The sequence below is a fragment of the Rhea pennata genome, chromosome 27, assembly GCF_028389875.1.
Source record: "Rhea pennata isolate bPtePen1 chromosome 27, bPtePen1.pri, whole genome shotgun sequence".
Lineage (NCBI taxonomy): Eukaryota > Metazoa > Chordata > Aves > Rheiformes > Rheidae > Rhea > Rhea pennata.
Genome location: NC_084689.1, coordinates 5,285,534 through 5,312,276, shown reverse-complemented (window position 1 = coordinate 5,312,276; position 26,743 = coordinate 5,285,534). Strand labels below are relative to the sequence as shown.

Genomic DNA, 26,743 nt, shown 5'->3' with positions numbered 1-26,743 from the left:
TTCCTGCGATGGGCTGGCAGATGTCACCAGGGCCTGGCTAGGGTGGAGCCACTAGCCAGGGAGGTCAGTGCAGGGACCAAGGCTTCGGCCACGAGAGCATGGCCAGCTAGAGCTAGTGCCCTGCCTCACTTTGCTCTCCCCACAGGCCAAGCCGTGGATCTTCAAGAAATGGTTTGGCCGCTTGGAGCCAGAGGATGAAGAGGAAGAGCCTGAAGCTGAACCCAAGGAGCCACCAGCCAAGGTTGAGGTGAAGAAGAGCCGAGAGAAGCCCAGAGGCCCGGAGAGGAAAGAAGAGAAGCCCAGGGAAAGTCATGCGGCCCAGATGGAGAGGAGCAGCCGGAAAGAAACGCGACTCAAGGACAAAGCCCCCGAGGACAAGGCTGCCAGAGCCCCAAGGGCACCCAAGGAGCCAGAGCAACAGCCCTACAAGAAGCGGGGCCGGGAGGGTAAGGAGGGAAGACGAGAAGGGAGGGAGCGGGAAGAGCACAGGAAGGATGAGTGGAAGGGCCGCCCTGCCAAGGTGGACCGCGAGGACAACCGGAAGCGGGACTGGAAGCAGCAGCGAGGAGAGCAGAAGGGCAAAAAGCCCTGGGAGCATCACACGTCCGCCCAGGGGAAGGACGGCACCGCCAGGCCCAGGGAAGGCAAGAAGCGTGACTAAGACCCCGGCCTGCAGGCCTGGGATGAACAAGGGGCTGAATGACACTAAATCCAGGGGGGTTAAAACAGCCCCCAGCCTGGGCGCTGCAGCTAGCACCCCAGCAACCCTCCAGGGCCAAGATCTTCCCGCTCATCCCTCACGCCGAGCCTGCTCTCTGGAGACACCAGACTCCATCAATCTGCTGAAATCTCCAGCCACAGGGACATCTCCACCCCATGCTTTGAGAGGAGCCAGCAGCTCGTGTGGTCGAAGCATCGGGTGAAGACACCTGGGTCCTGTTTCCCATTCTGCCACCAGCTTGCTGGGAGACCCTGCCCAAGTCACGTCACTTCTTTATCCATCTCCCTGTCCCCGAGCCAGTGTTGTGGTCAGAGCAGGCAGATGCTCCAGCATCTCTGAGCAGAGGCATCAGGCAATTAGAGCAGCCCGGGAACGTGGTACAAGCCTCCCCGTGGACTTTGGACCCCCTCTGGATTAGATGCATAAAGGCAAGCTGAAAGGACTGGGGAAACGAGCCTCTCGCCACTCGGGCCTCACCCTAGTTCTCCAGCCCCACCAGAAATACCTCTTGCCGTTCATTTTAGCTCTGCGAACCAGGCCCACCGCACGGTACCTGAGGCATCAGGATGGCACAGTCAGCAAGGCGCTGGCGTAGTGATACCCGCGAACAGAGCTTGCCTGCAGACTGTTTAGCACTTGAATTCAATTAATAGTTTTATTAAAAGCAAATCAAGAGAGAAGTTTATTCTAGGTTAAAGAAGCCAGACTGCTGCCATCCTTGGATGGACGTCAGGGAAACGAGCACAAAGCCCTAGCCAGGCCCTGGTACCATCACCACAGGATGAGCGAAGCTTGCTAGGAACAAAACACCGCTGACACAGCCCATCACCCTGGGCTCCCTTTGGGATTTGCCTTTACAGAGTAGCTTGTAGGAACAAACCAGAAGTGCAATATCTCGCAGTGCTGTAGTAACTACAGGCGATGTTAATAGCCCCAGACCGCGGCAGATTGCAGTATTCACTACATCGATAGAGGTTAAAATAAACTATTTTCATTTTTAATAATGTAAGAAAAAAAAAGAAAAAAGAAAAAAGAAAAGTTGGTCCTGGGTTTAGTTGTGTGGTTGCACAGGAGCTCACCGGAAGCTCAGCCCCGGGCGGTGCCAGAAGGCCCCGTGGGGCCTGCACGGCTGGGGCCAACACGTGCCGGCCTCCAGCCGTGCCCGCGGCCTTGCGGCCGGCGAGGGGATGGTGCAAAGCCGAAGAGCCGATCCCTGCGCTCGGGGCGGGGGGGAGGGGAGGGGGTTGCAGTTTGGGAGGCTGGAGGGAGCATCTCACCCTTTGGGGGGGGGCAATCAGGCCCTACATCAGCTCCAGGCAGGTCACGCCAAGTGCTGGGGCAGAGCGGGTAGGACCGATTTTTCCGAGAAGAGGGAGGCTCTTCCCTTTCGTTCCTGTTACCGCGTCCAGAGGGAAGAAGAGCTGCTGCAGGGACGAGCGTGCGCAGCCGCAGCGGCTGGGGCACTGTCACTTGGAAGATGATCCAGGTGCAGCTGGGCTCTTTGGGGCTGACGCCAGGAGGCGGGGGGGACGCTGGATGAGGACCGCAGAGCAGGTGCCCTGGCAGCCACCCGGCCCGGGGAGGTGACAGACGCTGCCAACGAGGACAGCGGGGGCCACAGTTTGCATCCTATTTATGGTGTTAGCAGCGACTAAGCTGGGCCGGGTTTGTCTGAGCATGCAGGGGGGATTTTGCTGCCTGTCTTGTGCTTCAGAGCATTTGGAGCAACGTAGACAGCGTGGGCTTAGTTACGGGCCGTGGGCTGGACTCGGAAACAGCCGAAGCGTGCTGCAAGCGAAGGGGTATTCGAGGAAGCAACAACTGCCCTCCCCTGGGAGCTACAGAAACAGAAGGCAGTGGATAGTCGTGGTCGTAACTGGATCAGCCAGATCTTTTCCTGCCTGTGATGGCCCTGCACCTCCTGTATCCAGCCCAAACCTTGTTGGTCAAACAAGCCTCCTGTATCCAACCAAAACCATACAGCAGCTTGGGCCTCCTGGTGCATTGGACATCCCTGGCCTCATGAAAGGGAGCTGGGAAACAGCAGGCTGCAAATCAGCTCTCCAAGAACTAGCAAGGTTAAAAACAACCCCAGAACCAGAGCAACACTAAAGCCAAACCATGGGGAAAAGGCAGGCAGAGGCCACGCACCTCAGCAAGGAGGCCCAGCTCCAAGCTGCAAGGGCAAAGCAGGAGCAGAGTGAGACTAGGGAGGGTCGGGACACGGCCAGGAGCCTCTACCGACAGCCACACTCCTCTGCTACCATGTTGGGGAACTTGCGGACCTCCAGCCCCTCCGTGGAAATGCTGATGATGAGCTGGTCCGAGTAGCGGACGGGCACGCAGCAGGGAGCCCGCTGGAGGGGCGAGCCCCGCTCCTGCATGCCCAGCAGCAGCACGGTGTGCGAGTAGTAGCTGGGGACGCGGGTGGAGAGGGGCAGCTTGCAGGGGCCCTCGCAGTTGTTGGCCACGTACACCGTGGGCATGACGATGAACTTGCGGTCGTGGAGGTCGATGGTCAGCTCCTGCAGGCGGCAGTGGGCCTGGTGGCGCGCGCTGCGGTTCTGCCGCAGGACTTTCCTCCTTTCCTGCCAGCGGGCACGCACCGTCTGCAAAGCCTTCAGCAGCAGCAGCGTGTGCAGCTTCCCGGAGTTGGGGGGCTGCTCGCTGGCTTGGACCTCACTTGGCCCTGGCGTGTAGTAGCAGAAGCTCAGGAGATGCTGGAAAAGTCCCATGTTGGCTTGGAAAGAGGGGATGTCCTTAAGCTCTTGAATCACTGCCTGCAGCTTGCCCATCAGCAGCTGCAGCACAGTCCCCTCCGGCTGCCAGCCCCCAAAGTGCTGCTCCAGCACAGCGGTGCTGTCCTGGGGGAAAAGCAGCACCGAGGGCTCCTCTGACTGCACCAGCCGCTCCAGTGCTGCCTTCTCCGACAGGTTGAGCAGCTGGTGAGGGAGGGTCTCCATCATCTGGAAATCCAGCCAGTGGTGAGTGCTGGGCTGGGTGGGCGGCTCGCTGGAGGGGCTCAGGACCTGCCGGATGAACCTGGTCAAGGTGTCCAGAAAATGGCTGCTGCCACTGAGAGCTGGGGCTGAAGCATTGGCTTGGCTTGGCAAGGTGGGGGACAGCAGCTCCTTAGGGTCAGTCTGGGGTGGGCTGCAAGGGAAACATAGAGAGGGTCACAGGGGCCCTTCTGCACCCAGGGTGGTGGATCCAACCTGAGCATTCCCTTCCCACCAGGCCTGCCCCCAATCCTCCTGGCCTCACTCCTACCCCTCCCAACACGGCCCATGTCCCCAGACCCTGGGCTGGGAAGGCTCCCAGGTCCCAGTCACTCCCTGTGGGGCTCCCAGGCCGCTCAGTGAGGAGCCCAACCAGTGTCAGACCCTGGGCAGCTCCCAGCCAGGCACCCTAGCCCAGCACCTTCACGGGGTCTGCCCTGTTCCCGTCAGACACCCAAGCCTTAAGAGTATCCACACTGGCAGGGGAGAAAGGCCAGGACACTCTCCCTGCTGGCTTTCAGTCCCTGTGCTTTTCTGCGGCTGTGCTGAAGCCCACAGACCTGAGCTGTGGGTATGGAGCCACTTCCACCGCCCCAGCAGCAGAGAGGTAGGAAGAAGGGGCCAAAGCGTGTTCTGCCCGCCGTGACTTCGCCAGCAGGAGCAACACAGGTGTCATCCTGGTGAAGCACTTTTCATCAGAGCCAAAAAGGAGCTGCTGGGTCTCTGCTGAGGGCAGGGAGGCATCTGGCAGGGAGAAAGGTGGTTAGGACAGTGGTCCAGGGCCCGACAAACATGCCCACGTGGCCCCACAGTCCTCATAGGAGCCCACAGCCTTCCCCTTGTTACAGTCAGGGTTGAGATGATGCCAAATGCCCAAGTCAGGGCATAGAGACCATTAACAGAAATGTCCCCTGCTGCCACAGGCTTCCCACAGTCCCATGTCTCCCACATCTCCGGCTGCCTTGGACCATCGCTCCATACCTCTGTCACCACGACGGCTAATTGCCAAGGAAACCTCAAAGCTGAGCTGCTTGTCTGTGCGGGTCACAGATGCTACTGAGGCTCCGAGGACCAAGTACTGGGTGTCCTTAGAGAGGCAGAAGCTCTGTACAGAGACAAAAGACACAAGCTGCTGAGAATTTGGGTGAGACATCATGGGGGGAGGTAGTAAAATGATCCCCTCATTACAGTCCTTCCTGGCTCTGGATCCCCTGGGCCTGACCCTATCCAAAGTAGGGACAGTGGCTAACATGACCCACCAGTGTCGGGTACCGTCAGATGTTTTAGTGACCCTGGAAACGGTCATGTCCACTTCCAGGCCATCCTCGAGGTTGACCGATGGCTTTGTGAGATGTCTGGGAACCCAGCTGGCAACAAAGTAGGCACCCAGGTAGGCAGTGAGATCAGCCCAAGGGCCCAGCTGTAGACATGCTTCTCCTTTGCTAATGTGTCACTAGAGCTGGCTTTGCCACTGCTTCCCCAGCCAGGCTGGAGAGCACTGGGACAGCTGGGAGGGGAGGGAGCAGTGCAGGCAGGGGGGAGCTGTATGGCCCCCCAGATTGGACCCCCAGCCTGGGTTGTGTCACCTCCTTAGTGCTCTCTCTTTGTCCCTGCCAGCAGCTTGGGCACAGGGTAACAGCACCATCTTCAGGCACGGCTCAGCCCCGCTGGCCCCAGCCGCTACCTGGAAGAGATGCTGGGATGCGATGAGAAAGGTGCCAGACCAGGAGTGCCAAGATTCCTCCTCTCCCATCTTTCCCACTAGCTCTCCAGGCTGGAGCTGGCTGCTCAGGGCAGCTACGTGTGACTGCGCCTACCTGCTCCTGGGACAGCCCGTGGCCCGCTGCCAGCAGCTCCGCTCTCTCCCTGGTGCCTTTCCTGGCTCGGCCGCCCAGGTAGAACAGCAGCAAGGCGAACCGCAGCTCTCCCAGCGACTGCCCCACGTCCGCCTGGAAAACCAGCTTAAACTGCAGCTTTGCCTGGGTCTCCCACTTCACTGAAAGGAAAACGCAGAGAGTGAAACAACCCGCTTCTGGCACGCGGCTCGTCCGCCGACTCCTGGAGGCACGCCGGGAAGGGGCAACAAGACCACACGTACACAGCTGAGGAAGGGGCTTCAGGGTCAATCACTGGTTCTACACAGCAGTTAACAGCGGGGGATGATAGGAACGGGTCCCCTCCTTGGCTGGGTGGGTTATTTCACAGCACAGTCACCCATGTCCACAGTTATTTCACTGTTCTTTGAACCAGCTGTTGGGCCAAATAAAAACTCTTGGTGGGAAAGAGCAGGGAGATGTTACTGATTTGGAACCTTCTGGTGGCAGAGACTGGAAGCCCCAGCTGCTCGCCCTGAGCTGGTCAAGTGGAAGGACACTGCACATTTCCATCCTTCTTTTCAGGGCAGATAATCAACACTGACAAGTTCAGGTGAAAACCCAAAACCTCCTAAGGGGAGGAAATAATTTCAAGGCCAGAGAAACAACTGTGATCTTCTTGCTAACCAGGAAGCCGGATTAAAACCAAGGATCGAACCAGGCAGCCCTCCCTCAAGTACATAACTTATGATTGAAACAGCAGTGTTGCACGTATTTGATCTACATGCGAGAATTAAGCTATAAAATAATACGTTCAGGTTCCAGGACTATCAAGTCAGTATTAAGCATAAAATATCGGCACTTTTTAGGCTGCTGCAGTCAGAAAGGTTTACTCCGCAGCAGGACCGCTCGGGTCTGCTGGTCCGATTGTCCCCTCTCTTTTCCCCAGCAGACAGAATCAGTAGTGGGTCGCGTAGGAAATCCAAACGATTAAGGCAGAAAGTGAGAAAAGCTCTTGCTTCTGAAAGCAAAATGGGTATAAAAGCCACTGACACCGTGGTACTTGGGTGTTAATCACAGCCAATGACAAAGCATGTTACTGCATACACGCTGTCATCACTATTAAAACTGCAGCTGCTTAAAAATATAAATGGAAAGACATTTTATTACATCAGTCGACTGATTCTAAAGTGAACCCAACCCCACAAACTTAATTCTTTGGTAGCATCTCTAATTTAGGATCATAAAATAACATTCGTCTGCCTGGGCACCATGCTCAATCCTCTTCTTTTAGTCTTAGCTCAGCAATTTTGCTTTCTTCCATCAGGAAAGCACCTACCTTCCTCTAGATGCAGCACAAGGAACCGATCCTCCCCTGGCTCTGCCAAGTGAGCGCGGATGTGTTTCAGGGAGTGGAGAGCAGCGTGTGCATCCCCGGCCGGACAGATCCCAAAGGTTTCAAGATAGCTTCCATCCCAGCTGGCACGTTGTCTTAACAGCTTGATGAAGCTGCTTTCATAGCGGGTGAGAACACCCACGACTTCCAGGTGCCTTGAGGTCATTCCATCCTGCTCCATTTTCACCCTGCACACTGGACCTTCCAGCCCCCCAAGTGGCCAAGGGTGAAGGCTGGAATCAGACCAGCTTATGCCCCTATCTTCAGTGTTCAACTGGAGGCATTTTGCTCCTGGGTCAGTCTTGGAAAAGAGGCGAGTAGCAACAGTCATCTTTGATCTTGCCAATGAGCTCGGTCCTGCTCTTTCATGTACACTTGCATTTTCTCTCTTCCTCTCCTCAAGTCCCAACTCCTTTGAAAGAGGCAGCTCTAGCTCATCAGTAGGGGAAATCCGTTCCCCAACGCTCCCTTTTCTCGGCAGTGCTACAGATGGGAGCAACAGCACCAGGCACTGCAAAAGCACCCTGAGAGCAGCCTTCATGTTCCCGCTTCAGCTACTCCAAACTCTGTTGTCCGAGTTGCTCAAATGCATCTCTCAAAACAGTTGTGCGGAAGGGGAGGGTTGCATCTCCCTTTTTAAAAAGCAGTGGCCTTGAGTTGACAGTGCACAACACACCTCCCTTGAGAAACCCAAAGGCTGTCACGCTATAAAGGAGGGAGGGATGTTTCAAAGAAACTTTTCTGTTCTATTTTTGGGTTTGCATGTAGTATTGGAAACGTAAAAAAATTAAAGCTGTTTCCCTTTCTTGTAGGGATGTATGTCCTTGACTTCAGATGTTTTTTTTAAAGGATGATAGAAGTCTAGACTTGAGTCTTCATGGGGACTGGCACACACTATTCCCATCAGCAACGAAACACTAGGAGGGAAGAATTAGCTAGACTAGGAGGAGTCTGGGATAAAGACAGATAATGGGAAGAAACTAAGAAGTAAATGTAGAGAAAGTGTTTTCTCTCTCTCTCCCCCCCTCTCTCTCTTCACTGGAAAGCCACCTTGTGCACTTCACAGTTTAGAAAGGCCACCTTACATCTCTTCCTGAAATCTATATTGCTCGACATCACAAAACTACAAGAATATGTAAAATAGTATCTTAAGGGGTGCAGCAGGAGCCTTATAAATTTGAATACTTAAGACTTGACTAGATCAAGTCTTAGAAAGTGACAAACACATGTAAAATTATAAGGATTCTCCCTTGATTAGATACCAATGTTCACTATAGCATTTGGCATTACTAATGCCAACCACCTAATCCACTCTGGGGAAACCTCCCCCCTGGCCAAGACATCTTCTTATTTTGGTATTGGAGGGGAAAGGAGAAATGTACCTTCAAAAAAGTTCAAGCACACGGTCAGACCCTTCCCTGGGTTTCCAGGACTCCTGCAGTTGATTAGGGCTCAGGAACTGGCTACAGGATCCAATCTCACTGTGCATCAAAACCAGACTGGGATAAAGGGTAACAAACCAAAGGGCTGGTGAGTACAGCTCTCTCTTCTAAAGGTGCTAGAATAAAAGATATGAACCTGACAAAAGTGAAATTCACCCAGCTTGATTCAGACATCAGGTCAGCTCAGCTTAGGAAAAAAATGCTTAATACTGTATTAAAGCCAGCGAGAGTTGGAAATCCTCTGCCTGGCTCTTGTCTTTGCATGGCTCTGAGCGGGATCCGTATCAAGCCAGCAGAAGAGGCAAAGGTTTTGATTCTTCCCACCAAACAACAGGCACGTAACTGAAGTGCTCTAGCGAGCACAGCCTCCCTAGGTAGTCGCTGAAAAGAGCCGGGCACTGGCAAACACCGAGCCTGGGGTCAGCCAGCTCAGCCTCCAGCAACGCACCCTCCGTTTTACCCACAGAGTGCCCTCGTGCTAACTGAAATGCACCACTTAAAGGAGGTGAATCCCAGAAGGGACAGAGAGGAGAAATCGCCAAACTTTTTCTACTTTTTAATGGGAACAAAATGATTGTTTGAAAGAAACATTCAGTATAAAAATAACCCACACAGAGAGGGCTAAAAGCTTGCCAAAACTAATCTACCAGTGGGAGGATACATACAACAAAAATCATATGTAACGACAGCAGGTGCTTCATAAGCAAACAGACAATATTTTATGAATTACAGCAATAAAGTAAGATTTTAATATAATTGCAGTTTCAGTAATGTTTTTTGACTAAACATTCCCAGAATCTCTGCCATTGTCAAAGATGATTAAAGCACCAACAAACTATTAAAAACTTTGTTTGTGAACCCATGCTTGGCATAAACAGTCTAGTGAGCACGGGGAAGGAGCTAGACAGCTGCATACCAGAGAAGGATGATGTTTAGAATTGTCAATTAAACCTTGTCTGGGTCTTTTCAAGGACTCTTGAGAACCAGTCCAAACTAATTGCTCAGTAGAGATGCCTCTATGCTTTTAGCTGGCAACACCTGAGCTACAATAGTGCTCCAACACTGGGAGAACAGAAGGTTTCTGATATTGCACAACCAATGCCTTTCTGATTCACTGAACTCGGCACAGACACAGAGAAAACTGCATTCAGAAACTTCTACTTGCCTTATGGTCTGTCCCCCAATGTGATTACTGGTGCTACAGTGGTAAAGTAAAATAAAATCCCTTCAGGTGAGACTGAAGAATCTCCCAACCACTGAATGAACTGCTTGACAGAGAACATAGCTGAGTATCAACTGATTACCTGGCTGATTATTTATGGGATACACATCAAGCAATCTAAAATGGAAAAACATGTTGAGCTAACACAATCGAATTATTAATACAGTTATCTCAGTTAGAAGTAGGTGAAGCGCCTAGAGATTTCCAATACTTTTTCTCCCACTGGGATATTTTCTGACATATAAGCAGATTGAAAATGTTTTGATACATTTAAAGGCTAAAGAACGTGAACACACAGCAACATTTTTAACCAAGACACAGGAAAACAGAGAAAGCGAAGCTGAAAACCTTTTAATGAATCTACAGGATTTGGTCAAAATCATAGGCATATAAAACAGAAAAGTTTATCCGAATCCATTCTGACGTGCATATAAAAAGACACAAGCCAAAGGAGTCCAGTGGGACTGAGTCCAAGAGGGGCTTCAGTTGGAGGGAGGTGGAGGGGGGATAGTGCCTGGCCCCTCGGTGGGGAGAGGTGGTCTCATCATGGGTGGCAGAGGAGCAGGGGGAGGTACACCGGGTGCTGGTGGCAGCTGAGGTGGTACTGGCGGTGGTGGCACTGGTCCAGAGGGAGGCATAGGTGGCAGAGTCATGCCTCCTGGAGGAGGAGGTGGCATGGAGTCTGGCAGAGGTGGCCTTGGGGGCAAGCCATTCATCAGCGGAGGTGGAGGTGGCCGCTTCACAGTTGGGGGCCCTGGAGGGAGGTTTGGGGGAGCTGGGGGCTTCTCCATTTTGAAGTGGAATTGAAGGAAGAACTGAGTGAGGAGAAACAAAGAGAAGGGAACGATTGGACCTCGGGACAACTCCGGGACATCACACACGCACATTCTCTGCCCGTTCTCTCCCTGCCTCAAGGAACAAAGTTTGGTTCTTTCCTCAACTGTCACTTTCACAGATCACAACTGGTTTTCTACTGTGACAGCGTTCAGGGCTTTCATCAGTTTTGGCTGGTACGTTAACTCCTCTGAAACTTGTTCTAAACGCTTTGCTCTTGGTGATGGGGTCAACATCCCCCACCTATGCACTGGTGCCCTGTCCCCACATGTGATGCCTGGTGGGTATATACATGAAACAAGCTCATCACAAACAGCTGCGTGCAGGACATGCACAGTGAGGAGCCCATATAGTGGTGCAGTGTGTATTTCTGCCCTGTTCTGCTGCTGCTGACAGCAAATTTCATTCAGAAGATTCTGCCTCCCACACTAAATTCTCACAAAAATCAGATACAGAAAGATTCCTCAAATCAACTGTGTCTTATTTAAAAAACAAAAACAAACAAACAAAAAAAAAACTGAAGTGCTTGGACCTAGCTTCACAACAAAAGACTGAAATCCCTTCTTTACGCTCCACATAGGTATTCAGTTCTGCAGCAGCTGTACAAGCTTTGCCTTCAACACTGCATTTCTAAATCCATCCTGCCTCTAGACACACTTAAGGGGCAAGAAGGTCTTGGAAGTTATCTCAGTGACCTAGTCAAATCTCAGTCTCCTTACTGAGACTATGAATAAAAGGGACATCTCAAAAAAAATGCAGAAACTGCTCAGTAGGTAAACACTGTCTCCATTCAATGTCAGGAGCCAAAGAAACTCATTTCATCTATCTCAAAAGGAGTCATAACGCAAGTACACTGAAAGAGTCAAGATCTTAGCATCAAAGCCAGTGACATAACATCAGTGTGTTCCTCCTGGACTGCCTTTTTCCCCAAGCTGCTCTGCCCCTCTGCACTCTTCTATGCCTAAAACTCCCTCTGCACTCTCTTCTACCCCAAGAAAGAAGTTCCAATGCTCCAGCTACCTGTTTGGTTTCCCTGTTCCAATGGGTCCAAAACTTTCCTTCTGCTTTGTCGATTTCTCTGCTTGGCACCTGCAACAAAAAGAATAAGGAGCTATTATTAGCTCCACCAGATTAGCTCAATGGCCCTTTTTAGCCCTAGAGCCTGCAAGATAAGCAAAGTTATTCCAGGCCTTTGTGAGATGTGCTAGTCTCGGATGTTATTAGATAGAGATGGGGGCAGGAAAGAATTAAGTTACTTTCCTATCGGTCAAGGACAAGTGTGCTGGCAAAAAAAACTCTCAACATCTGCACAAAGGCTGAGGAGCAAAGCCCAGAAGGCTCCTTTCTGTGCCAGACAATGAGAATTCAATGGCTCCCCAGAGTTCAGTATATAGCCTAGTTTTCATGCCAGAGTTCTCCACCAATACTCATTGGGGTTAATGACTTCCAGGCATCTCTTCTTGACCCCCCCCTTTCCACTCTATTAACCCCACAAAGCCTAGAACTGAACAAGTCTATACTGCTGTTCACTGGGAATTAATGTCTTGGAAAACGTAGGAGGGAAACTCTTCTCATAATCAGTTAATCTCAAATCTTACCTTGAAAGCTATGGTTTCATAGGGCTCTGCTGCCATCAAAAGGTATTGCCAGCGTCTATCAGGGGGCTCAATCCTTTGCTCATACGCTGACATGAACCGATGCCGAGGCATGATACTTTCTGCAATCTCTGGATAATCAATCTGTCGGAGTGTTATTGCAACATTAAGGAGAACATTCCCTTCTCAGTCCCCCTTCCTACAAAACAAACCCTCAAGCTATGAAGAAAGTCAAAAGATCAGCTCCACAAGGAAAACTTAATGCTACCAAAAGGAACTGGCCTGACATGTACAATCATGGATTTGTCCATTTACTGCATATACATGCCATCAGCAGCAGAGGTCTAGTGAGGAGAGGCCTTTATTTATTTATTTATTTATTTATTTATTTATAATGAATCCTGGAAAGAACTATTTACTTAGCAGCTCTTTTACTTGGACAACATAGACACCAAGAATATAACAGTGCCCTTACCTGGAAAAGAAGGCTCTGTTGGCCCGTTTCTGGATCTCTCTGTTTAGTCACTGCAAAGACAATAGGAAAACTCAGTACCACGCTAACAGGGCAGAAATAATGTTGCTCTGACCCTAGGTAATACACAAAGCTCTTTGCAACAAAATATTGCAAGTTCTTTTAGTTTAACAAATAAAATACTACATTGTCTTTAACCAAAGCTACTATGGGTCACTACTGAAACTCAGCTGCTGTGGGGCAAAGACACTGACACACTGTGCATTGAAAAACAAAGCTGGGAGATGGACTGAAGGCCAAAACAAAACAACGGGGAGTTGAGTGAAAAAAATAGAGCTATACGCTCAATGAGTGATTTGTGAGCATCAGTGAAAGATGGTACAGCACAGAGATTGAAACAATGTCATCATCTCCTGTCTCACTATTACAGTAAGAGCTGAAAGACTGAGACACACTAATCTCTTATTAAAAAGGTTCTCACTTGATTTTCAGCTCTAAAGAGATGTTCCGTGGGCAATTTAAACAATAAAGGACATCGAAAGATAAGGCCATATCTTATTCATGGCCAGATCTGCTAAAAAGACTAATAAATAATTCATACACACAGCACTGCACTTCTAGCAAGCTCCACCAGGCATTAACCATCTGCCATGACAGAAACCCCCTTGTACCTTTATAACCTGGTCGTCCAATTTTCACAAATTTCTTCACTTCCACTTTGACTTTTTCTGGTGCAGGCTGGGCAGGAGCTTCCTTAGCTTCCTTGGCAGCCCGACGAGCCCTGAAATCATGAGGGAAGGGTATCTAGATGCACTCTTGACACAGACAGACTTATACAGTTTGCTTTTAAAGCTCTTTTTCCCCCTTCCTTCAGAAATCCCATAACTGGCTTTGATCTTCAGCTTGAAATGAAGCTTCGCAGAACCACTGTTTGGAGTAGATTTAGTCCATACCTGCTCACCAGTGTCAAACTGTTCACTTCAAAACAAATACAGTCAAAAGACATTCAGGCACAGTGTCCTGCTACATAACGGAGTTCAACATTCATAGACGAACACAATCATAACTTTGAAGTGTCTAAGTAATGGAGAATAATGCTACAATTGAGAATGACTTACAAATTAGTCTGATGCTTCTTCCCCTGGGTATGTGCTAAGTAACTTCCCTGAAATGAAAGTAAGATAGAAGAAAGTTGAATGAAGACAGGACTGTTTTTAAACTGGAAGATACTTGTCACAGATCAGAGGCTATGTTACATGTTGAGAAGTAAAAAGTGCTCTAAACTACAAGGAAATTTTAACCTTAGCAGGGAGGAATGTTACTCAAAAATTGCAGACCACTCACAACTGCTGAGCAGTCGTTAACTGTTGTGCTTAACACACACAAGCCACCACCCATCCACCATCTCCTCAGCAATCAGTCACTACATATGCCCCGGATTGTTGCATTTGAAGCCAATATTATTCTAAAATATTTGTTCCCATGGAGATCAAGAGAGACTCACCTCATTGTTGTGTAGCGTTAGGCAGAGCTTGCATTCATAAGAACCCAAGTGATTTTTCATAAAATAAGGGTCCTAAGAAGAGAGTTTTTAGAAAGTTACAAGTAAAATACATGGCAAAACAACACAGTAAACAAAATAAATAATGCAGAATTTTTGTTGCACTGGAAGAACCAAGTTCCTGGATTTAAATTATTAGCATAACATTATTCTAGGAATATAAAAAGAGAGACAAACAATAGTAATTCTGTTAATTGGTAACAGCATACCCAACCGCTGTGAAGCAGCGGCAAAATATGAACCAGTCCCGAGAAGCCCAAAAATAACACAATAGTAGCTACTTGAACACACAAGTGTTGGCATCCCTCTGTTCAGCCCTTTCACAAACGTTTCTCCTGCAACTCCTGTATTAGAAGAAACAGAAGTATTTCACTCAAACCCACAACTCTCCATCAAGTCTCCAAACTGGTTCATCCAAGCAGAGCTCTGAACTTCTCCACAGTTTACAGGATGGAAGCAACACATCCTTTCGTTCCTATATTCACAGAGTGGTCAATGCTCACCTTGTTGATGTCAATCGTTTCCAAAGCTAGCTGTCGAAGTCTCTCCCTACGGTCTCGGTTACTTTCCGAAGCGGAGGCTACGCCTCCGCTTCCAGTTTTACCTCCAGGACGATGCTGAAAATCCATGATGGGGACTTCTGTACTTCAACTAGTTAAGAAGAACGGTCTTGGTCTTGAAAAAGTGAAGAAAAGCAACATAAGCGATAATTAATGTTTTTCCTAACCTGGACTTCATATTCTTATTTAGACCCATCAGTAATAACAGGAGACAAGTACAATAAAAGCATTCGCTAAGAGCTCACCACAAAACGCAATTTCAGAGTCAGGAGGTCATGTGCCACTGACTCAACAAGTTGAGTAGAACTAAAATGATCTAAAACCCTACATAAGTCACCAGACACCTTCCAGTCTCCTCAATGCCTTCTTCAGCAAAAGGACAGATGGATTCCTCCCTCCAAACATGCAGCTGGGCTCCAGCAAGGCTCTGCAGCTTCACTACCGACACATAAACCCTGCACGAGCTGCACCAGGCACCCCAATTCCCTCCATCTCAATAATGAACAGCCCCAGAGCCCTATCAAGGGTCCGAGCCTCTCCACCATCAAGGCTCAGAGCTGCCCCACTGCCCCAACACCTACCAGCATAGCCCCAGAGCCTCTTTCGCTGAGCCCCCCAAAACCTCAGCAGACCACCCACCCCAAATCCTCAGCAAGGCCATGGCCTCAGCAACTCTCCCCCCAACTCCCAGCGAGGCCCCAGGGCTGCCCCATCCCCTGAGCAGAGGTCCAAAGCCCCTCGCACACACCCTTGCTCCACAGCAAAGGTCAAAAACACCCCCCCCCAAATCCTCCATCCCTGAGCAGAAGTCAAAGTGTCTCTCTCCGCCGCACACACATCCACACACCCATCCCCTCAACAAGGGTCAAGCTCCGATCCTGCCAGCCCCTCAGCAAGGATCAAAGCCCCCCTCCCATCCTCCATCACCCCAGGAATGGTCAAGGACCCCCCCAACCCCATAGCATGGGTCTAAGGCCCCAAACACCACTGCCAGTCCCTCAGCACAAGTCTAACCCCCTAGACACCACCCCCAACCCCTCAGCACAGATCTAACCCCTCCAAACACTGCCTTGAACCCCTCAGCATGAGTCTAACCCCCCAGACAACACCCCCAGACCCTCAGCACAGGTCTAACTCCTTCAAACACCCCCCCTGAGCACCTCAGCATGAGTCTAACCCCCAGACACCATCCCCAGCCCCTCAGCACAGATCTAACCTCCCCAAACACCCCCCTGAGCCCCTCAGCATGAGTCTAACCCCCCCAGACACCACCCCAGCCCCTCAGCACAGATCTAACCCCTCCAAACACCCCCCTGAGCCCTTCAGTATGAGTCTAACCCCCAGACACCATCCCCAACCCCTCAGCACAGATCTAACCCCTCCAAACACCCCCCTGAGCCCCTCAGCATGAGTCTAACCCCCCAGACACCATCCCCAACCCCTCAGCACAGATCTAACCTCTCCAAACACCCCCCGAGTCCCTCAGCATGAGTCTAACCCCCCCAGACAACATCCCCAGACCCTCAGCACAGGTCTAACTCCTTCAAACACCCCCCCTGAGCACCTCAGCATGAGTCTAACCCCCAGACACCACCCCAGCCCCTCAGCACAGATCTAACCCCTCCAAACACCCCCCTGAGCCCCTCAGCATGAGTCTAACCCCCAGACACCATCCCCAACCCCTCAGCACAGATCTAACCCCTCCAAACACCCCCCTGAGCCCCTCAGCATGAGTCTAACCCCCCCCAGACACCATCCCCAACCCCTCAGCACGGGTCCAACCTCCCCACATGCCACCGACGGCGCCTCAGCACGGGTCTAACCCCCCAAACGCTTCCCTCAAGGCCCCAGAGAGCTCCCTTCCCCCCAGCCCTCCAGCGACAGCCAGGCCCCAGGCCCTCCCGCCCCCCAAGGCCCAGGTGTCCGCTGCGGCCCCGCAGCCCGGCCTGGCCCGTACCGGCCCGCGCCCCGCGCCGCGCCGCGCATGCGCCTCGCCCCCGCTGCGGCGCGCGCCTTCCGGCGCCGTGGGAGCGCTTCCGGGGCGGGGTGGGAGCGCTTCCGGGTCGCGGCCGAGGCCGAGGCCGAGGCCGAGGGTGGCGGGGGGGCGGCGCTGGCCGGCGGCCGCCGAGGGCGGCGGCACCTCGCCATGCGCTACAACGAGCGGGAGCTGCTCTGCCTGGCCCGGCAGCCGGCCGAGAAGGCGGCCGAGATCCTCATGCGGGTGCCCAAGAAGGGGAGCGGTGAGGGGGGCCGGGGCCGGGGCCGGGCGGAGACACTGGGGTGGGAGGGACTGCGGGGAAAGACGGGACCGGACTGGGAGTACTGGGGGGGAGGGCGAGGGCCAGACTGGGATTACTGGGTGCAGGTCAGGGGCTGGACTAGGAGCACAGGTGTAGGACAGGAGCTGGACTGGGAGTACTGGGTGTAGGACAAGGGCTGGACTGGGGGTATGTGGGGACAGGACAGCGGCAGGACTAGAGCAGAACTGGGAGTACTGGGAGCCTGGACTGGAGGTAGGCCTGGGGTGTAAGACTGGGGAACAGGAAGGAGGATCTTGGGCCTGGACTGGGAGTGCAGCATCAGGGCAGGGCTGGGTGCTGGGCTGGAGAGGCTCGGGCTGCGGGGGAGGTACTGGGACAGGACTGGAGGTACTGGGGTGAAGTGTGGCTTGCAGAGGCCGTGAGATTGGGGCTCGGTGATAGGAGGAAGAAGCTGGCTGGAGGGATATGCAGACACAGAGATGTGGAGGGATTTAAGAGGCACCGAGGTGGAAGGTAAATAGGAGCTTTTCTCTCTCCCAGCACCTTGAGTGCGCCAGTCAAAATAGTCAGCTCTTCGCTGAAATGCTCCAGCAATATTCCTTGCAAACCAGCACTGAAATTTTTGTTAAATCAATGCTCTTGCTCAGAGCTTTTCCTTTTCCTGAGGATCCTGACGAGCTTTGTCCCTGACTTTCTTGCTGGTGGTTCCAGGCAGAGGTGGCATGTGCAGGAGGCTGTTACGTGTATTGCTGACACCGTGCTTTGAGATCTGTCCAGCGAGAAGGTGTTAGGGTTTTCGTTACAGTCCGGCTAAGAGCAGCCCATTGGGATAAATCAAGACGGTGCATTTCCTGAGTGGGGCGAGCAGCATTTAGGATTGGATGTGCCTTGGTATGTGGCAAAGGTTTAAATTAAAATGGAGCTTCCCCCTAGGCTTGGCTGAATCGGCGTGATGCTAGCAAAGATGGAATGCGCTTCTCTTTTCCTTTCCGTTGCCAGCTGGCTCACACGCTTCATCCCACAGACTTGCCACCTGAATGCTCTTTTTCTTTGCAGTGTTAAAGAAACGCCTTGTGAAGCTTGTTGTCAACTTTCTCTTCTACTTCCGGACAGATGAAGCGGAGGTATGGAACCTGCTTTTTTTGTGTGTATATTAATTCCGTGTACTTTGTAAATTGGTACAGTAACAGGCAGCCATAGCTAGAACAGAGTGCCCATATTTGCTATTTTATCAAAACAGTAAAAGCTCCTAGGGGTGAGAAGAAATCACTGCCATCTAACCACACGCATCCAGATACCGTTAGGATGCATCTGGAATGAATCCTTTAAACAGAACCATTGCCCCAAACTGCAGAAGATGGAATCTGTAATGTTTAGTTGTAGCACTGTAGCTTTTTGTGTTAAACTGTGAGAGGAAGTTTATGTTATGCTCTCCTGGGAAAAGAATTAGCATTGTTTCTTCTTTTCTACACCAGGAATATTGCTTACTGTATGTAAGAAGAAATTTGCCTGGCTATTCTTTGTTAATATTATTATTTTTGGCATGCAGAGGCCTGTGGTAGGCCTTAGGACTATAGGAGAATATAGGATATATAGAATATAGGAGGGATGGGACATCTGGGTTCTGTTTCTGGTTTTGCCACTGCAGAAATATTATAGTGTTTTGCTGAATTCCTTGATAACTGTTGCTAAAGATTGTGTATCTGAAAAATGAACATAAAAGGAATCTTTATAGCGTGTGTGAAGAAAGGTGCTGTGTGTGTGCTGGCAAGAGGTATTACAACTTAATTAATTGAAAAGCATTTTGTGGCATTTTTAGACTGTGTCTGTTATAAAATTTAACCCTGATAATGGCTGTGCTCTTATTTTAAGACATTTCTTTTCTCCTGCCTACTGAACTGCAGTCACTAATCAGTTTTCTACTGAAGCTGCAATCACATTGCTCTAGGTATGGCCAAAAGCTGAGCAATCATTCTCGTGTATGTGTATGTATAAAGATTCATCTGTAACGCCCATGTGAACGTTCCGTTATGAGCCTTTGAGGATGCTCCTTACAGCACGTCTCCTTTACTGTAACCCAGAGCTAGCTTTGCTGTTTTCTGTTCTGACAATTATTATTTTTAAGCACTCTTGTGGGTTTTGATGGAAGGCAGATGATGTTATTGAATGGATCAAAAATAATTTGGCAGGTAATTAGTTCTAAAGTAAAAATATCATGCCAGAAATATAAATTAAAATGTATTTTTCAGTATCATCTTTGCTGCTTTATTTGTCTCTTGCATTTTGTTTAGGTTGGACAAAAGAATTCACTTGTGGCTTGCTTTTATTTATGGCTTATATCACTCCTTGGTTTTCATGTCCTTGCTCAGTGTGCACGGGGTGGCAAATAGTACCTACTATTTGTCTGTTTATCCTGAACTGTCCTAGTTCATCAACACACTGTTCTTAGCCTCTTGTGAAGCTTTGTGTCCGGCCTTACAAAGTTAAATGTGGAATTGCATTAGTCTTTCTATGTGCCATGTGAAATATTTCATCTTAATTTGATCTGTTGAGCTAGAGAGTAAACTGTGCCACTGTCTGTGCATCACAGAAGTGAATGCTAACCCCCAGACTGAATCTGAAGAAGCAGAAACACAGCGTTAAAAATAAGGCTAGTACAATGAAGCATGTCAGCAGACATAACCAGGCTGCTTAAAAGAATGCTGAACATTCATTTAATTCTGGACTAAATTACCTTAAAGGTGGTGTGAAGTTTTGAAAGGCAATGACAAAATTATGTGGGTTCAGAACTGTGTGAGCAATATCTGTCTCTCTCACGTGTTTCAAGCTGTCTTCAGAGTTAGCTGAGCAAATCTTTTTTTTACTCCGCAAAGGAATGAGGCTATGAGTGTGCACAGCAATTCCAGCATCAGCTGATGGTCAGGAACTTGCTACGCTGGCATAACTTGGGTGGTTTGGATTTTCTGTTTATACTGCAGTTAGCGCAGAATATGCAAAGATATTCTGGAAATATATTTCCTCTGATAAGTTTCCCCTGTAACTACTCCTGGGTAAAAATGAATCTGGTCACTGTCACCCCTGGTGATCCGCATCTGTAGAACTGGCTGGACAATGTGTGTTTAAACCCTCTCTCTTGGTCTTTTTCCAGCCCATCGGAGCTCTGCTGCTGGAGCACTGCAGAATCACCAAAGAAGAAGAGAACGTCTTCTCAATTAGTGAGTTCTGCATATGGATTCCTTTAGCTTTTCCCTTATGCAATTAAAAATACTATGTAAAAGGAAATATTTTGCTACTTAGTTCTTGTTTTTCCCTGTGTTTCTCTGGTTACACAGGGGTTTCTCAGCCCCTGTCTTCATCAACTGCCAGTTATTACTGTGATTTTGCCGTTGTCCATTCCTGAGGCAGTGGTATTTCATTGCTGGCCAAAATCGTATGTCTGTGATTTGCACAGCTGCATGTGAGGAAAGAAGCTGTAAAAACACACTGGCTGTGGCTCAGTGCTTGTGGAAATCCCTCTCTAGGAGGATTTGGTATTGACAGATTGCTGCTTCTGTGCTGTTACATTTTATCAAAAAAAAGTGAGCCTCAGATAAACCATCTGTCGGGCTAATCTAGCACCAGTCCTCCCGCCACAGTGTTTGTCCTTGTGTTGATAGCCATGACTCCAGCTGGCTCACGGTGTGTCGTCCTTTGTAAGCAGCCTTTCATCCAACAGCTAATCATTGTGCAAGAGGTATGTGGCAAAAATAACAGGATGTTTCTCCAAGGCCATCCCCATATCTTTTTGGCCTGGCTGTCAGGCACAGCTGCTTTTTTGTGCAGAGCCTTGTCTTCTCTTCCAGCCGGGAGGGACCGTGTTCTCACTGTCTCCAAAGGATCCTTGAAACAGCCTGAGCTTACCAGCCTGTCTAGGCACCACACTCTGAATTACCAGGACTTTAGGACTGTCAGGAGCCCTGGTAAATCAGGCTTCCTGAGAAAGGTGTTAAAAGTGATGGCACTTGGAGTCTGGTTGTGTCCCTGTACAGCAGCCCTGAGGGGAGTGATGCAGTCTGACCCAGTTACTTCTCAGCAGCAACCTAGATTTCTGTGACTTGTGTACTAAAGTGCAAATCTTTGGGAACAACATAATTAATTAGATGTCGATGTCCTGATTTTGTCTTGATAAAGAACTACACATTAGCACAGGGACTTATTTTCCACTGTGCACAGTACCAAATTCCCAAAGCTTCAAGCAAAGACAGGTCAGTGCCTTCTCTGAGTGTGATTTAATTCCTCAGATAGATGCCCTTTGCATATATCAAAATCATTTCCTCTGAGCCATTTTCCATTTTGGTTACCCTGGTGACTGCTTGCAAGTAGGCTGAGGGAATTTTAGTCCTGAATCTGGCCATGTTCATCCAGATTCAATTCCCAGTTGTCACTCTCAGTTTGAGAAGTTGTTCTTTCCTCTCCGAAGTCGCTGGCTGCTATAAGCTGACAGACGCTGAAGGCAGCTGCCCCAGGCCACCCGGGAGACGCTGCACAGAAGTGCCTCTGGAGTTAGTGTCGCTTTTTTTTTCCAGGCAAGAAGAATACAAAGGGATTGTAGCAGTACAAGGTACTCTAGGTATCCAAGGCACTTCTAGGCCACCATCACTTCTGTGCTGCTTTAGTATAGCTGTATGAGGAAGGACATTTATGTATAAGCAGCCAAGCAGGGGAGGGATTGGGGCAGCTGAGTAGCTGTAGCAACTTGTCTGCTTTTTCCAGTGCCTCATAACAGGTGCCCAGAGGAAACTGGTACCTGAGCTGGACTTTGAGTGCGTAGAAGCAAGCTTGGCTGGGTCTTTGCCCTTAAGAGGACAAGGAGCGAGTGTGATCCCAGGCCGTCCAGGGAAACCTAGAGGGGACAGCCATACCAGAAAGAGGCCTGGGTTACCAGCTTGTTCACAGGCCATCTTAGATGAACAGAAGTGCTAACCACAGCCTGACACAGTCTGACAGTGCTCCAGAGACAGTGGAGTGCAGGTGACTCTGCCAGGACTTTTCTTACTCCTTTTCCTTATCCCTGGTAGGTTTCATTGAGGAGCCGGAGAGAAAATACTGTTTTGAATGTGACAGTGAAGAGCAGTGTCAGGAGTGGATTGAGGCACTCAAGCGAGCCAGGTAGGCTGGGCACTACAGCAAGGTCTGTACTGTGCAGCCTTGTGCTGTTTGTATTCTGGGACTGGCTTGTGGTGAACTCGGGGAGGAAAGTGGTTGTCTCCTCCCAAGCAGGCTTCCCTTCAGCTCTAAATAGCATCTGAAACTTCCCCACATCCTTTTCTGCTCATCCTGCTGCTGCATGGTCTGTTCCTGTCTTACAGCTATGAATTCATGAGGAGGAGCTTGATTTTCTACCGGAATGAGATCCAGAAAATGACAGGGAAGGTGAGTACTTTGCAATTGGCTTTTGAGATGCTGGCCTGGACGGGGGGCTGGTGATCTCAGATGTTGCTGCCACCTGTCCTACACAAAGTTGTTTGCCACTCTGTGTAGGAAAGAGGTCCCTTAATAAGTCTATTCTTGAAGGTATAATCTGAACAGCCCGTCAAGCTCAGTGACCTGAGAGTCTTCCTCTGCTGGGGAAGATGCAGTTTGCATCCAGCTGGGACACGTGCATGAGGCTCTCGGAGTGTAGTGCTCGGCTCAAGCCCGTGTACATTCTGTACGCAGGGCAGAGTGGCTTCAGGTTTGCAGTCAGACAGACCTGTCCTGGCCTAGCCCTGAGTGCCACCAAGCCCCTGCAAGAGCTTCCAGGTAGACCTGGCACTGGCAAGATCAGGGTATGCTTGAGTTGAGGTGCTGCTCACACTTCTGCCAGGCTCCTTGGAGCATTCTTGCTCCTGGCAATCTTGAGGCGACAGGGGTGGCTGAGACTCAGCCATGAGCACCACGTGCCAGCATGGAATGAGTACAGCTCGTGAGTGTTAGTTTTCAGCTGTGTCCTCCCCAAGGACACACAACTGGAATTAGCACCAGCCCCTGGAGCGCTACGCTGCGAGGTGACCACATGCGGAGCTGCAGCCTGGTGAAGGGACAGTCCTGCTGGTTTGCCTGCTTGTCCACATCTTGCTGATGCCCTTGATGTGTTCTTGCTGCAGGACCCCCTGGAGCAGTACGGGATCTCTGAGGAAGCCCGCTTCCAGCTGGGAACACGCAAGCAATAACCCCCACGCTTGGGCTGAACTGGTGTCTGGCCACAGCCTTCCTCTGGAAGGGGTCAAACCCAAGCTTCCCCAGGGAGGAAGAGCAACAGTTCCCCACAGTGGTGACCAAGTGACTTTTTAATTTATTAGACAAGTAATTTAGTATGATTTTTTTAAAGGGAATTCATTGCACATTCCCACTTCTGGTGCCCCTGACCTGCCCCAGTGGTGCAGGCAGCCAGAGTCTTAACTGCTCACTGCAGACCAAAACTGCGAGCTGACTGGTGGCTGCACTGACATCTCCGCAGGTGCCCCCTGCTTGCATTGCTGTAGCTGTGGGAGTAAAACAGCCACCACTCAGAGCAAGAGCAGAGGAAGCAGGGACTGAAGAGAGTCCCCAGCATCTGCTGTCGTCCAGCTTCCCTCTTCATTCCCATCCCCCTCCTGCAATGATTTACTCAGCTCTTCTGGCTCCAGCTTTTCCAGCAACCTCCAAGGGAGCTATTGAGGGTTGTTCAGCCCCTCACTGTAAGAGGATTCTCCAGCTGATTGCATTTCTGTGCTTGCAGGGTTAACCCCGTCATGTCCTCTCCTGTTGGAAGCCATTTTTGGTGCTGAGACGTCTGCTAGCAGAGTCTGAAGGCTGGGGGAAGGTGGAGGTGGGGAGCTTGGCAAGGAAGAGTGCAAAGCCTTCCACTAGCAGGGCCCACCCTGGCAGCTCAGCCAGTGCACCGGCTGGTGGGGAAGGGACATCGCCTCCCCTGTGTCAAGGCAGCAGTGTCTGTGCAGTCACTAGCACCTGCCTCGGAAGGTTCTTTTTCTTCTTGGGGCAGGTGGTGCTAATTGCTAGAAGTTTGATGAAGCTTGGCCCCAGGGCCAGCTCACACTACAGATTTTTAGCTAGAGTGCTCACACAAATGCGTGAGGAGGGAGAGGCTGTTTGGCTGCAAAGCACTAGGGAAAGAGCAGTCTGAAAGCTCTGTGTCTTGTGATCTTGCTTCCCTCTGCACTACTCCAGTGGGCTAAGCTGTGCAGTTACTTTGCTTCCCAGAGAGGAAAGCCAGACAGAGAGGTTTGTAAAGAGAGGAACTGCTACGTGCGCGTTTGCTCGATGTATGCGCTTCAGGGTGTGCAGAACTGCGCTTAAGCCCAGGGAGCCTGTGACATCTGTGGATTAACACTGTTCCTTGAGCCCTTTCTGCAGCTTTTTACTCCTTTGTGAGCTTGCAGAGGGAAAGACCTGAACAACTACCCCTGCCAAGGTCACAGAGACCTACACCAGCTCTCCCCTCTGCCAGGGAATGAGTGCTGCCTTCCCTGGGACTCCTGTAAGGAAATGATAAGCATTAAGGCACAGCATTTCTCCTGGGAAGCTCTGCACCTTCAGGAATCGCTATGACTGCAGGAAGGCGAACCATAGCCAGACGCAAGGGGCAGAAGGTTCCCCGCCACGCTTCCATGCGTGTGCTTCAAGAGCCCCTGCTTCCTGATCGCCGCCAGGACAGTCCCTCCAAGCCAAGACGTGACTTGTGCAATAGCAGAGGGTGCGGCTGAGTGCTGCAGCTCACGGGAACAGAGGCCATTCCTTGCCAAAAGAAATCTGTGGAATCTCACAGGTAACATTTTCACGCAGTTGCTGACAGAAGAAGCTTCACTCATGCCTGGGGCAGGAGAACGCAGCAAAAGGCTTCCATTAACCCTGCAGAAGCACTTGGGTTTGACCTGAGCACGGGGTTTTGCAGCTTTTATCTTCTTTCTACCTGGGAGGCAGGAAGGCTGCTGTGCAGTTAGGCAGCACGTGCTGAGCAAGCTGGGTTAGAGCAGCCTATGCTGTGATCCAGATTTGAAGGGTAAGTTTCGAGTCTCTTGCTCTATAATGGGGAATTAATGCAGGAAGATCAGCCTGTGCTTGCGAGCTTTAGTGGCCTGGCCTACCTTCTTTACCTCACGCTGGTACTAGGTACTAGGAGAGTGGCAGATGCCATTGATGCTTTATTTTTTAACCTCAAGCCCAAGATTCTTCCTTTCTCTTCCCACATATCCCCGTTCCCTGCAGTGGTTCCAGGTGCTTGCTCCAGCCATTACCAAAATAAGCAGAGGGACAGCAGTCCTGCATAATAAACTGAGGACCTGAGAAGTTGGAGGCAGAAAGTAGGTTATTTTTGATGACAGATGGCAACTCCAGGGGAAGCAGCAATAAGGGATTAAAAGCAGGAACATATCAGAGCTTGTGCTTTAGGGAATTAAGTGTCCTCAGATGACTTTAAAGTGCATTTTAATCTTCGTGAGCCTACTCTGCTTCACTTCAGCACAGGGACATGTTCCTGACGTGCTGGTGGGGTAGACAGCTACCTTATTTACTGTGATAATAAAAAGACTTGTCCATGTAGTCGCTATAGAGGTCTTACAGGTGATAGACGTGCTTCAGGCTCCCAGCAACAGGATAATCCGAATTGCACGGGAGCGTGTTGCGGTTCCTCGTCGGCAGTTCTGGGTGAGCAGAGCGGCCACGGGCTCCCGCATCAAAGCGGCAGGTATCATCTCGACTGTGCAGCCATCAGCATTAGCTTACCGGTGCGTGAACCAGACTGCAGAAAGGAAAGGTTTAAGTTCATTCCAGCCAGTTTCGGAGGCAGAACGTCGACATCCACACGTAAGCTGAGTCAGTTCCCCAAAGTCCAGTGAGTTCTTTAATATGCCAAGTGAACCTCTCTATAAGCAAAACCCTAGGAATTTAGTCAAGACTTGATCCTCTGGAGCAAACAAGTCCAGCACTACAGCAAGGTTCACTGTTGCTGCCAGCCACCTTCAATAGCTAACACAGGTCTCTGCTGTGTGCCTTCCACTACTATCAGTAGCTTCCTCTTTGTATGAGTCTTTCAGAAGGTAGGTCTCACACCTACCATCTTCACTGTATGTAAATTGGGCATTTTATTTAGATGTTAGGGATAGGGAACAGTTGGGTGAGCAAGCCAGACTCCCAACGCTTATTTAAGAAATGACATTTCTTAACTGAATGTAAGACAAATGCTGTGAAAAGTTACGTGGGCCTGTCGCAGGCCCAGTAACTTGGTTAGCTAGATCAACTTTGAGAGTAGTGCTAGGACACTGGGTTAGGTTACAGGAGTAAGGGAAGATGGTACTTCTAGCCACTTGAGAGATCTACATTAACTGCTGGTGATTTATAGACAAATGTTTGTTTTTCATACTCTGTTCACTATGATTTTTGTATTTCGGTGGCCTGTTCCAATGAGCATTGAGTACAGGCTCCCTGAAAGTATACTGAAGCTGTTTATCTGTTATACGATGAATGTTTCCAATAAAAATTGTTTTAATCAGTGTGGCAGTCAGAGCTGTTCTAAGACACTAGGGGTTGCTGACGAGGGGTGGGCAGAGCGAGCTCCTGCTCCTAGCTGTGCCCCTTGCTTGGCTTAGGCACTGCAGCAGGTTTCTCCCACCTGCCTTGACTGCTCCTGGCATCGAGCCTCAGCTGGGCTCTGTGCAAGCAAAGCTAGAGGAGGGGATTGCTAGCAGCAGGGATTGCCAAGGAAAGGGCAGCTGCTGCAGGAATTGGAGTAGGGTTACTCTAGAGACTGCTCCTTCAGTCCTCTTAGGAAGAGCTACATACTTCTGGAAGGAGCAGGCAGTAAGGCAGCTCAGAAGCTAGCTAGTGATTTTTCCATAAGGGGATTTTTG

The 26,743-nt window shown here is 50.3% G+C and overlaps 4 protein-coding genes across 10 annotated transcripts in view; 2 read left to right on the top strand and 2 right to left on the bottom strand.

Annotated features, from left to right (window-relative positions):
* JSRP1 (junctional sarcoplasmic reticulum protein 1) overlaps positions 1-1,723 on the top strand; it is a 36,517-nt gene extending 34,794 nt beyond the window's left edge. For all 3 annotated transcript variants that reach the window (XM_062596207.1, XM_062596204.1, XM_062596208.1), the window contains one exon: positions 146-1,723. In XM_062596207.1, the coding sequence (XP_062452191.1) occupies positions 146-661 (516 nt within the window). In that variant the 3' untranslated portion in view covers positions 662-1,723. The remainder of the gene's footprint in view (positions 1-145) is intronic.
* A 1,235-nt stretch (positions 1,724-2,958) lies between these two features.
* On the bottom strand, positions 2,959-7,471 carry AMH (anti-Mullerian hormone). The gene is made up of 5 exons (XM_062596386.1): positions 6,874-7,471; positions 5,538-5,716; positions 4,702-4,825; positions 4,281-4,464; positions 2,959-3,874 (listed from the first exon to the last, which is right to left on the bottom strand). The coding sequence occupies exons 1-5, from the start codon at positions 7,469-7,471 to the stop codon at positions 2,959-2,961; spliced, it is 2,001 nt and encodes a 666-aa protein (XP_062452370.1).
* A 1,442-nt stretch (positions 7,472-8,913) lies between these two features.
* SF3A2 (splicing factor 3a subunit 2) lies at positions 8,914-16,635 on the bottom strand. 4 transcript variants are annotated; one of them, XM_062596434.1, is made up of 9 exons: positions 16,574-16,635; positions 14,560-14,731; positions 14,000-14,071; positions 13,614-13,660; positions 13,167-13,276; positions 12,499-12,548; positions 12,027-12,167; positions 11,449-11,517; positions 8,914-10,409 (listed from the first exon to the last, which is right to left on the bottom strand). In XM_062596434.1, exons 2-9 carry the CDS (start codon positions 14,683-14,685, stop codon positions 10,077-10,079), a joined length of 948 nt encoding a protein of 315 aa, XP_062452418.1. In that variant the 5' UTR covers positions 14,686-14,731; positions 16,574-16,635; the 3' UTR covers positions 8,914-10,076. The 4 variants fall into 4 exon arrangements, with proteins under 4 accessions (XP_062452418.1, XP_062452415.1, XP_062452417.1 ...); XM_062596431.1 differs by lacking the exon at positions 16,574-16,635 and adding an exon at positions 14,862-15,275; XM_062596433.1 differs by lacking the exon at positions 16,574-16,635 and adding an exon at positions 14,945-15,275.
* Positions 16,636-16,689: 54 nt separating this feature from the next.
* Positions 16,690-26,386, top strand: PLEKHJ1 (pleckstrin homology domain containing J1). 2 transcript variants are annotated; one of them, XM_062596401.1, is made up of 7 exons: positions 16,690-16,856; positions 17,319-17,390; positions 17,934-18,001; positions 20,026-20,092; positions 21,935-22,025; positions 22,226-22,289; positions 23,003-26,386. In XM_062596401.1, exons 1-7 carry the CDS (start codon positions 16,763-16,765, stop codon positions 23,066-23,068), a joined length of 522 nt encoding a protein of 173 aa, XP_062452385.1. In that variant the 5' UTR covers positions 16,690-16,762; the 3' UTR covers positions 23,069-26,386. The 2 variants fall into 2 exon arrangements, with proteins under 2 accessions (XP_062452385.1, XP_062452386.1); XM_062596402.1 differs by lacking the exon at positions 17,319-17,390.
* Positions 26,387-26,743: the final 357 nt, after the last annotated feature.

Coding starts and splice junctions, on each gene's coding strand:
- AMH (XM_062596386.1), bottom strand. CDS start 7,471: ATGAAGGCTGCTCTCAGGGTGCTTTTGCAGTGCCTGGTGCTGTTGCTC. Junction 5,717..6,873: donor TGTGCTGCATCTAGAGGAAG/GTAGGTGCTTTC, acceptor TTTTCCTTTCAG/TGAAGTGGGAGACCCAGGCA. Junction 4,465..4,701: donor TAGCCGTCGTGGTGACAGAG/GTATGGAGCGAT, acceptor TCTCCCTGCCAG/ATGCCTCCCTGCCCTCAGCA.
- SF3A2 (XM_062596434.1), bottom strand. CDS start 14,685: ATGGATTTTCAGCATCGTCCTGGAGGTAAAACTGGAAGCGGAGGCGTA. Junction 14,072..14,559: donor AAACGATTGACATCAACAAG/GTGAGCATTGAC, acceptor CTCTCTTCTTAG/GACCCTTATTTTATGAAAAA. Junction 12,549..13,166: donor TGGACGACCAGGTTATAAAG/GTACAAGGGGGT, acceptor TTGTCTTTGCAG/TGACTAAACAGAGAGATCCA.
- PLEKHJ1 (XM_062596401.1), top strand. CDS start 16,763: ATGCGCTACAACGAGCGGGAGCTGCTCTGCCTGGCCCGGCAGCCGGCC. Junction 17,391..17,933: donor AAGAGGCACCGAGGTGGAAG/GTAAATAGGAGC, acceptor TTTTCTTTGCAG/TGTTAAAGAAACGCCTTGTG. Junction 20,093..21,934: donor AGAGAACGTCTTCTCAATTA/GTGAGTTCTGCA, acceptor TATCCCTGGTAG/GTTTCATTGAGGAGCCGGAG.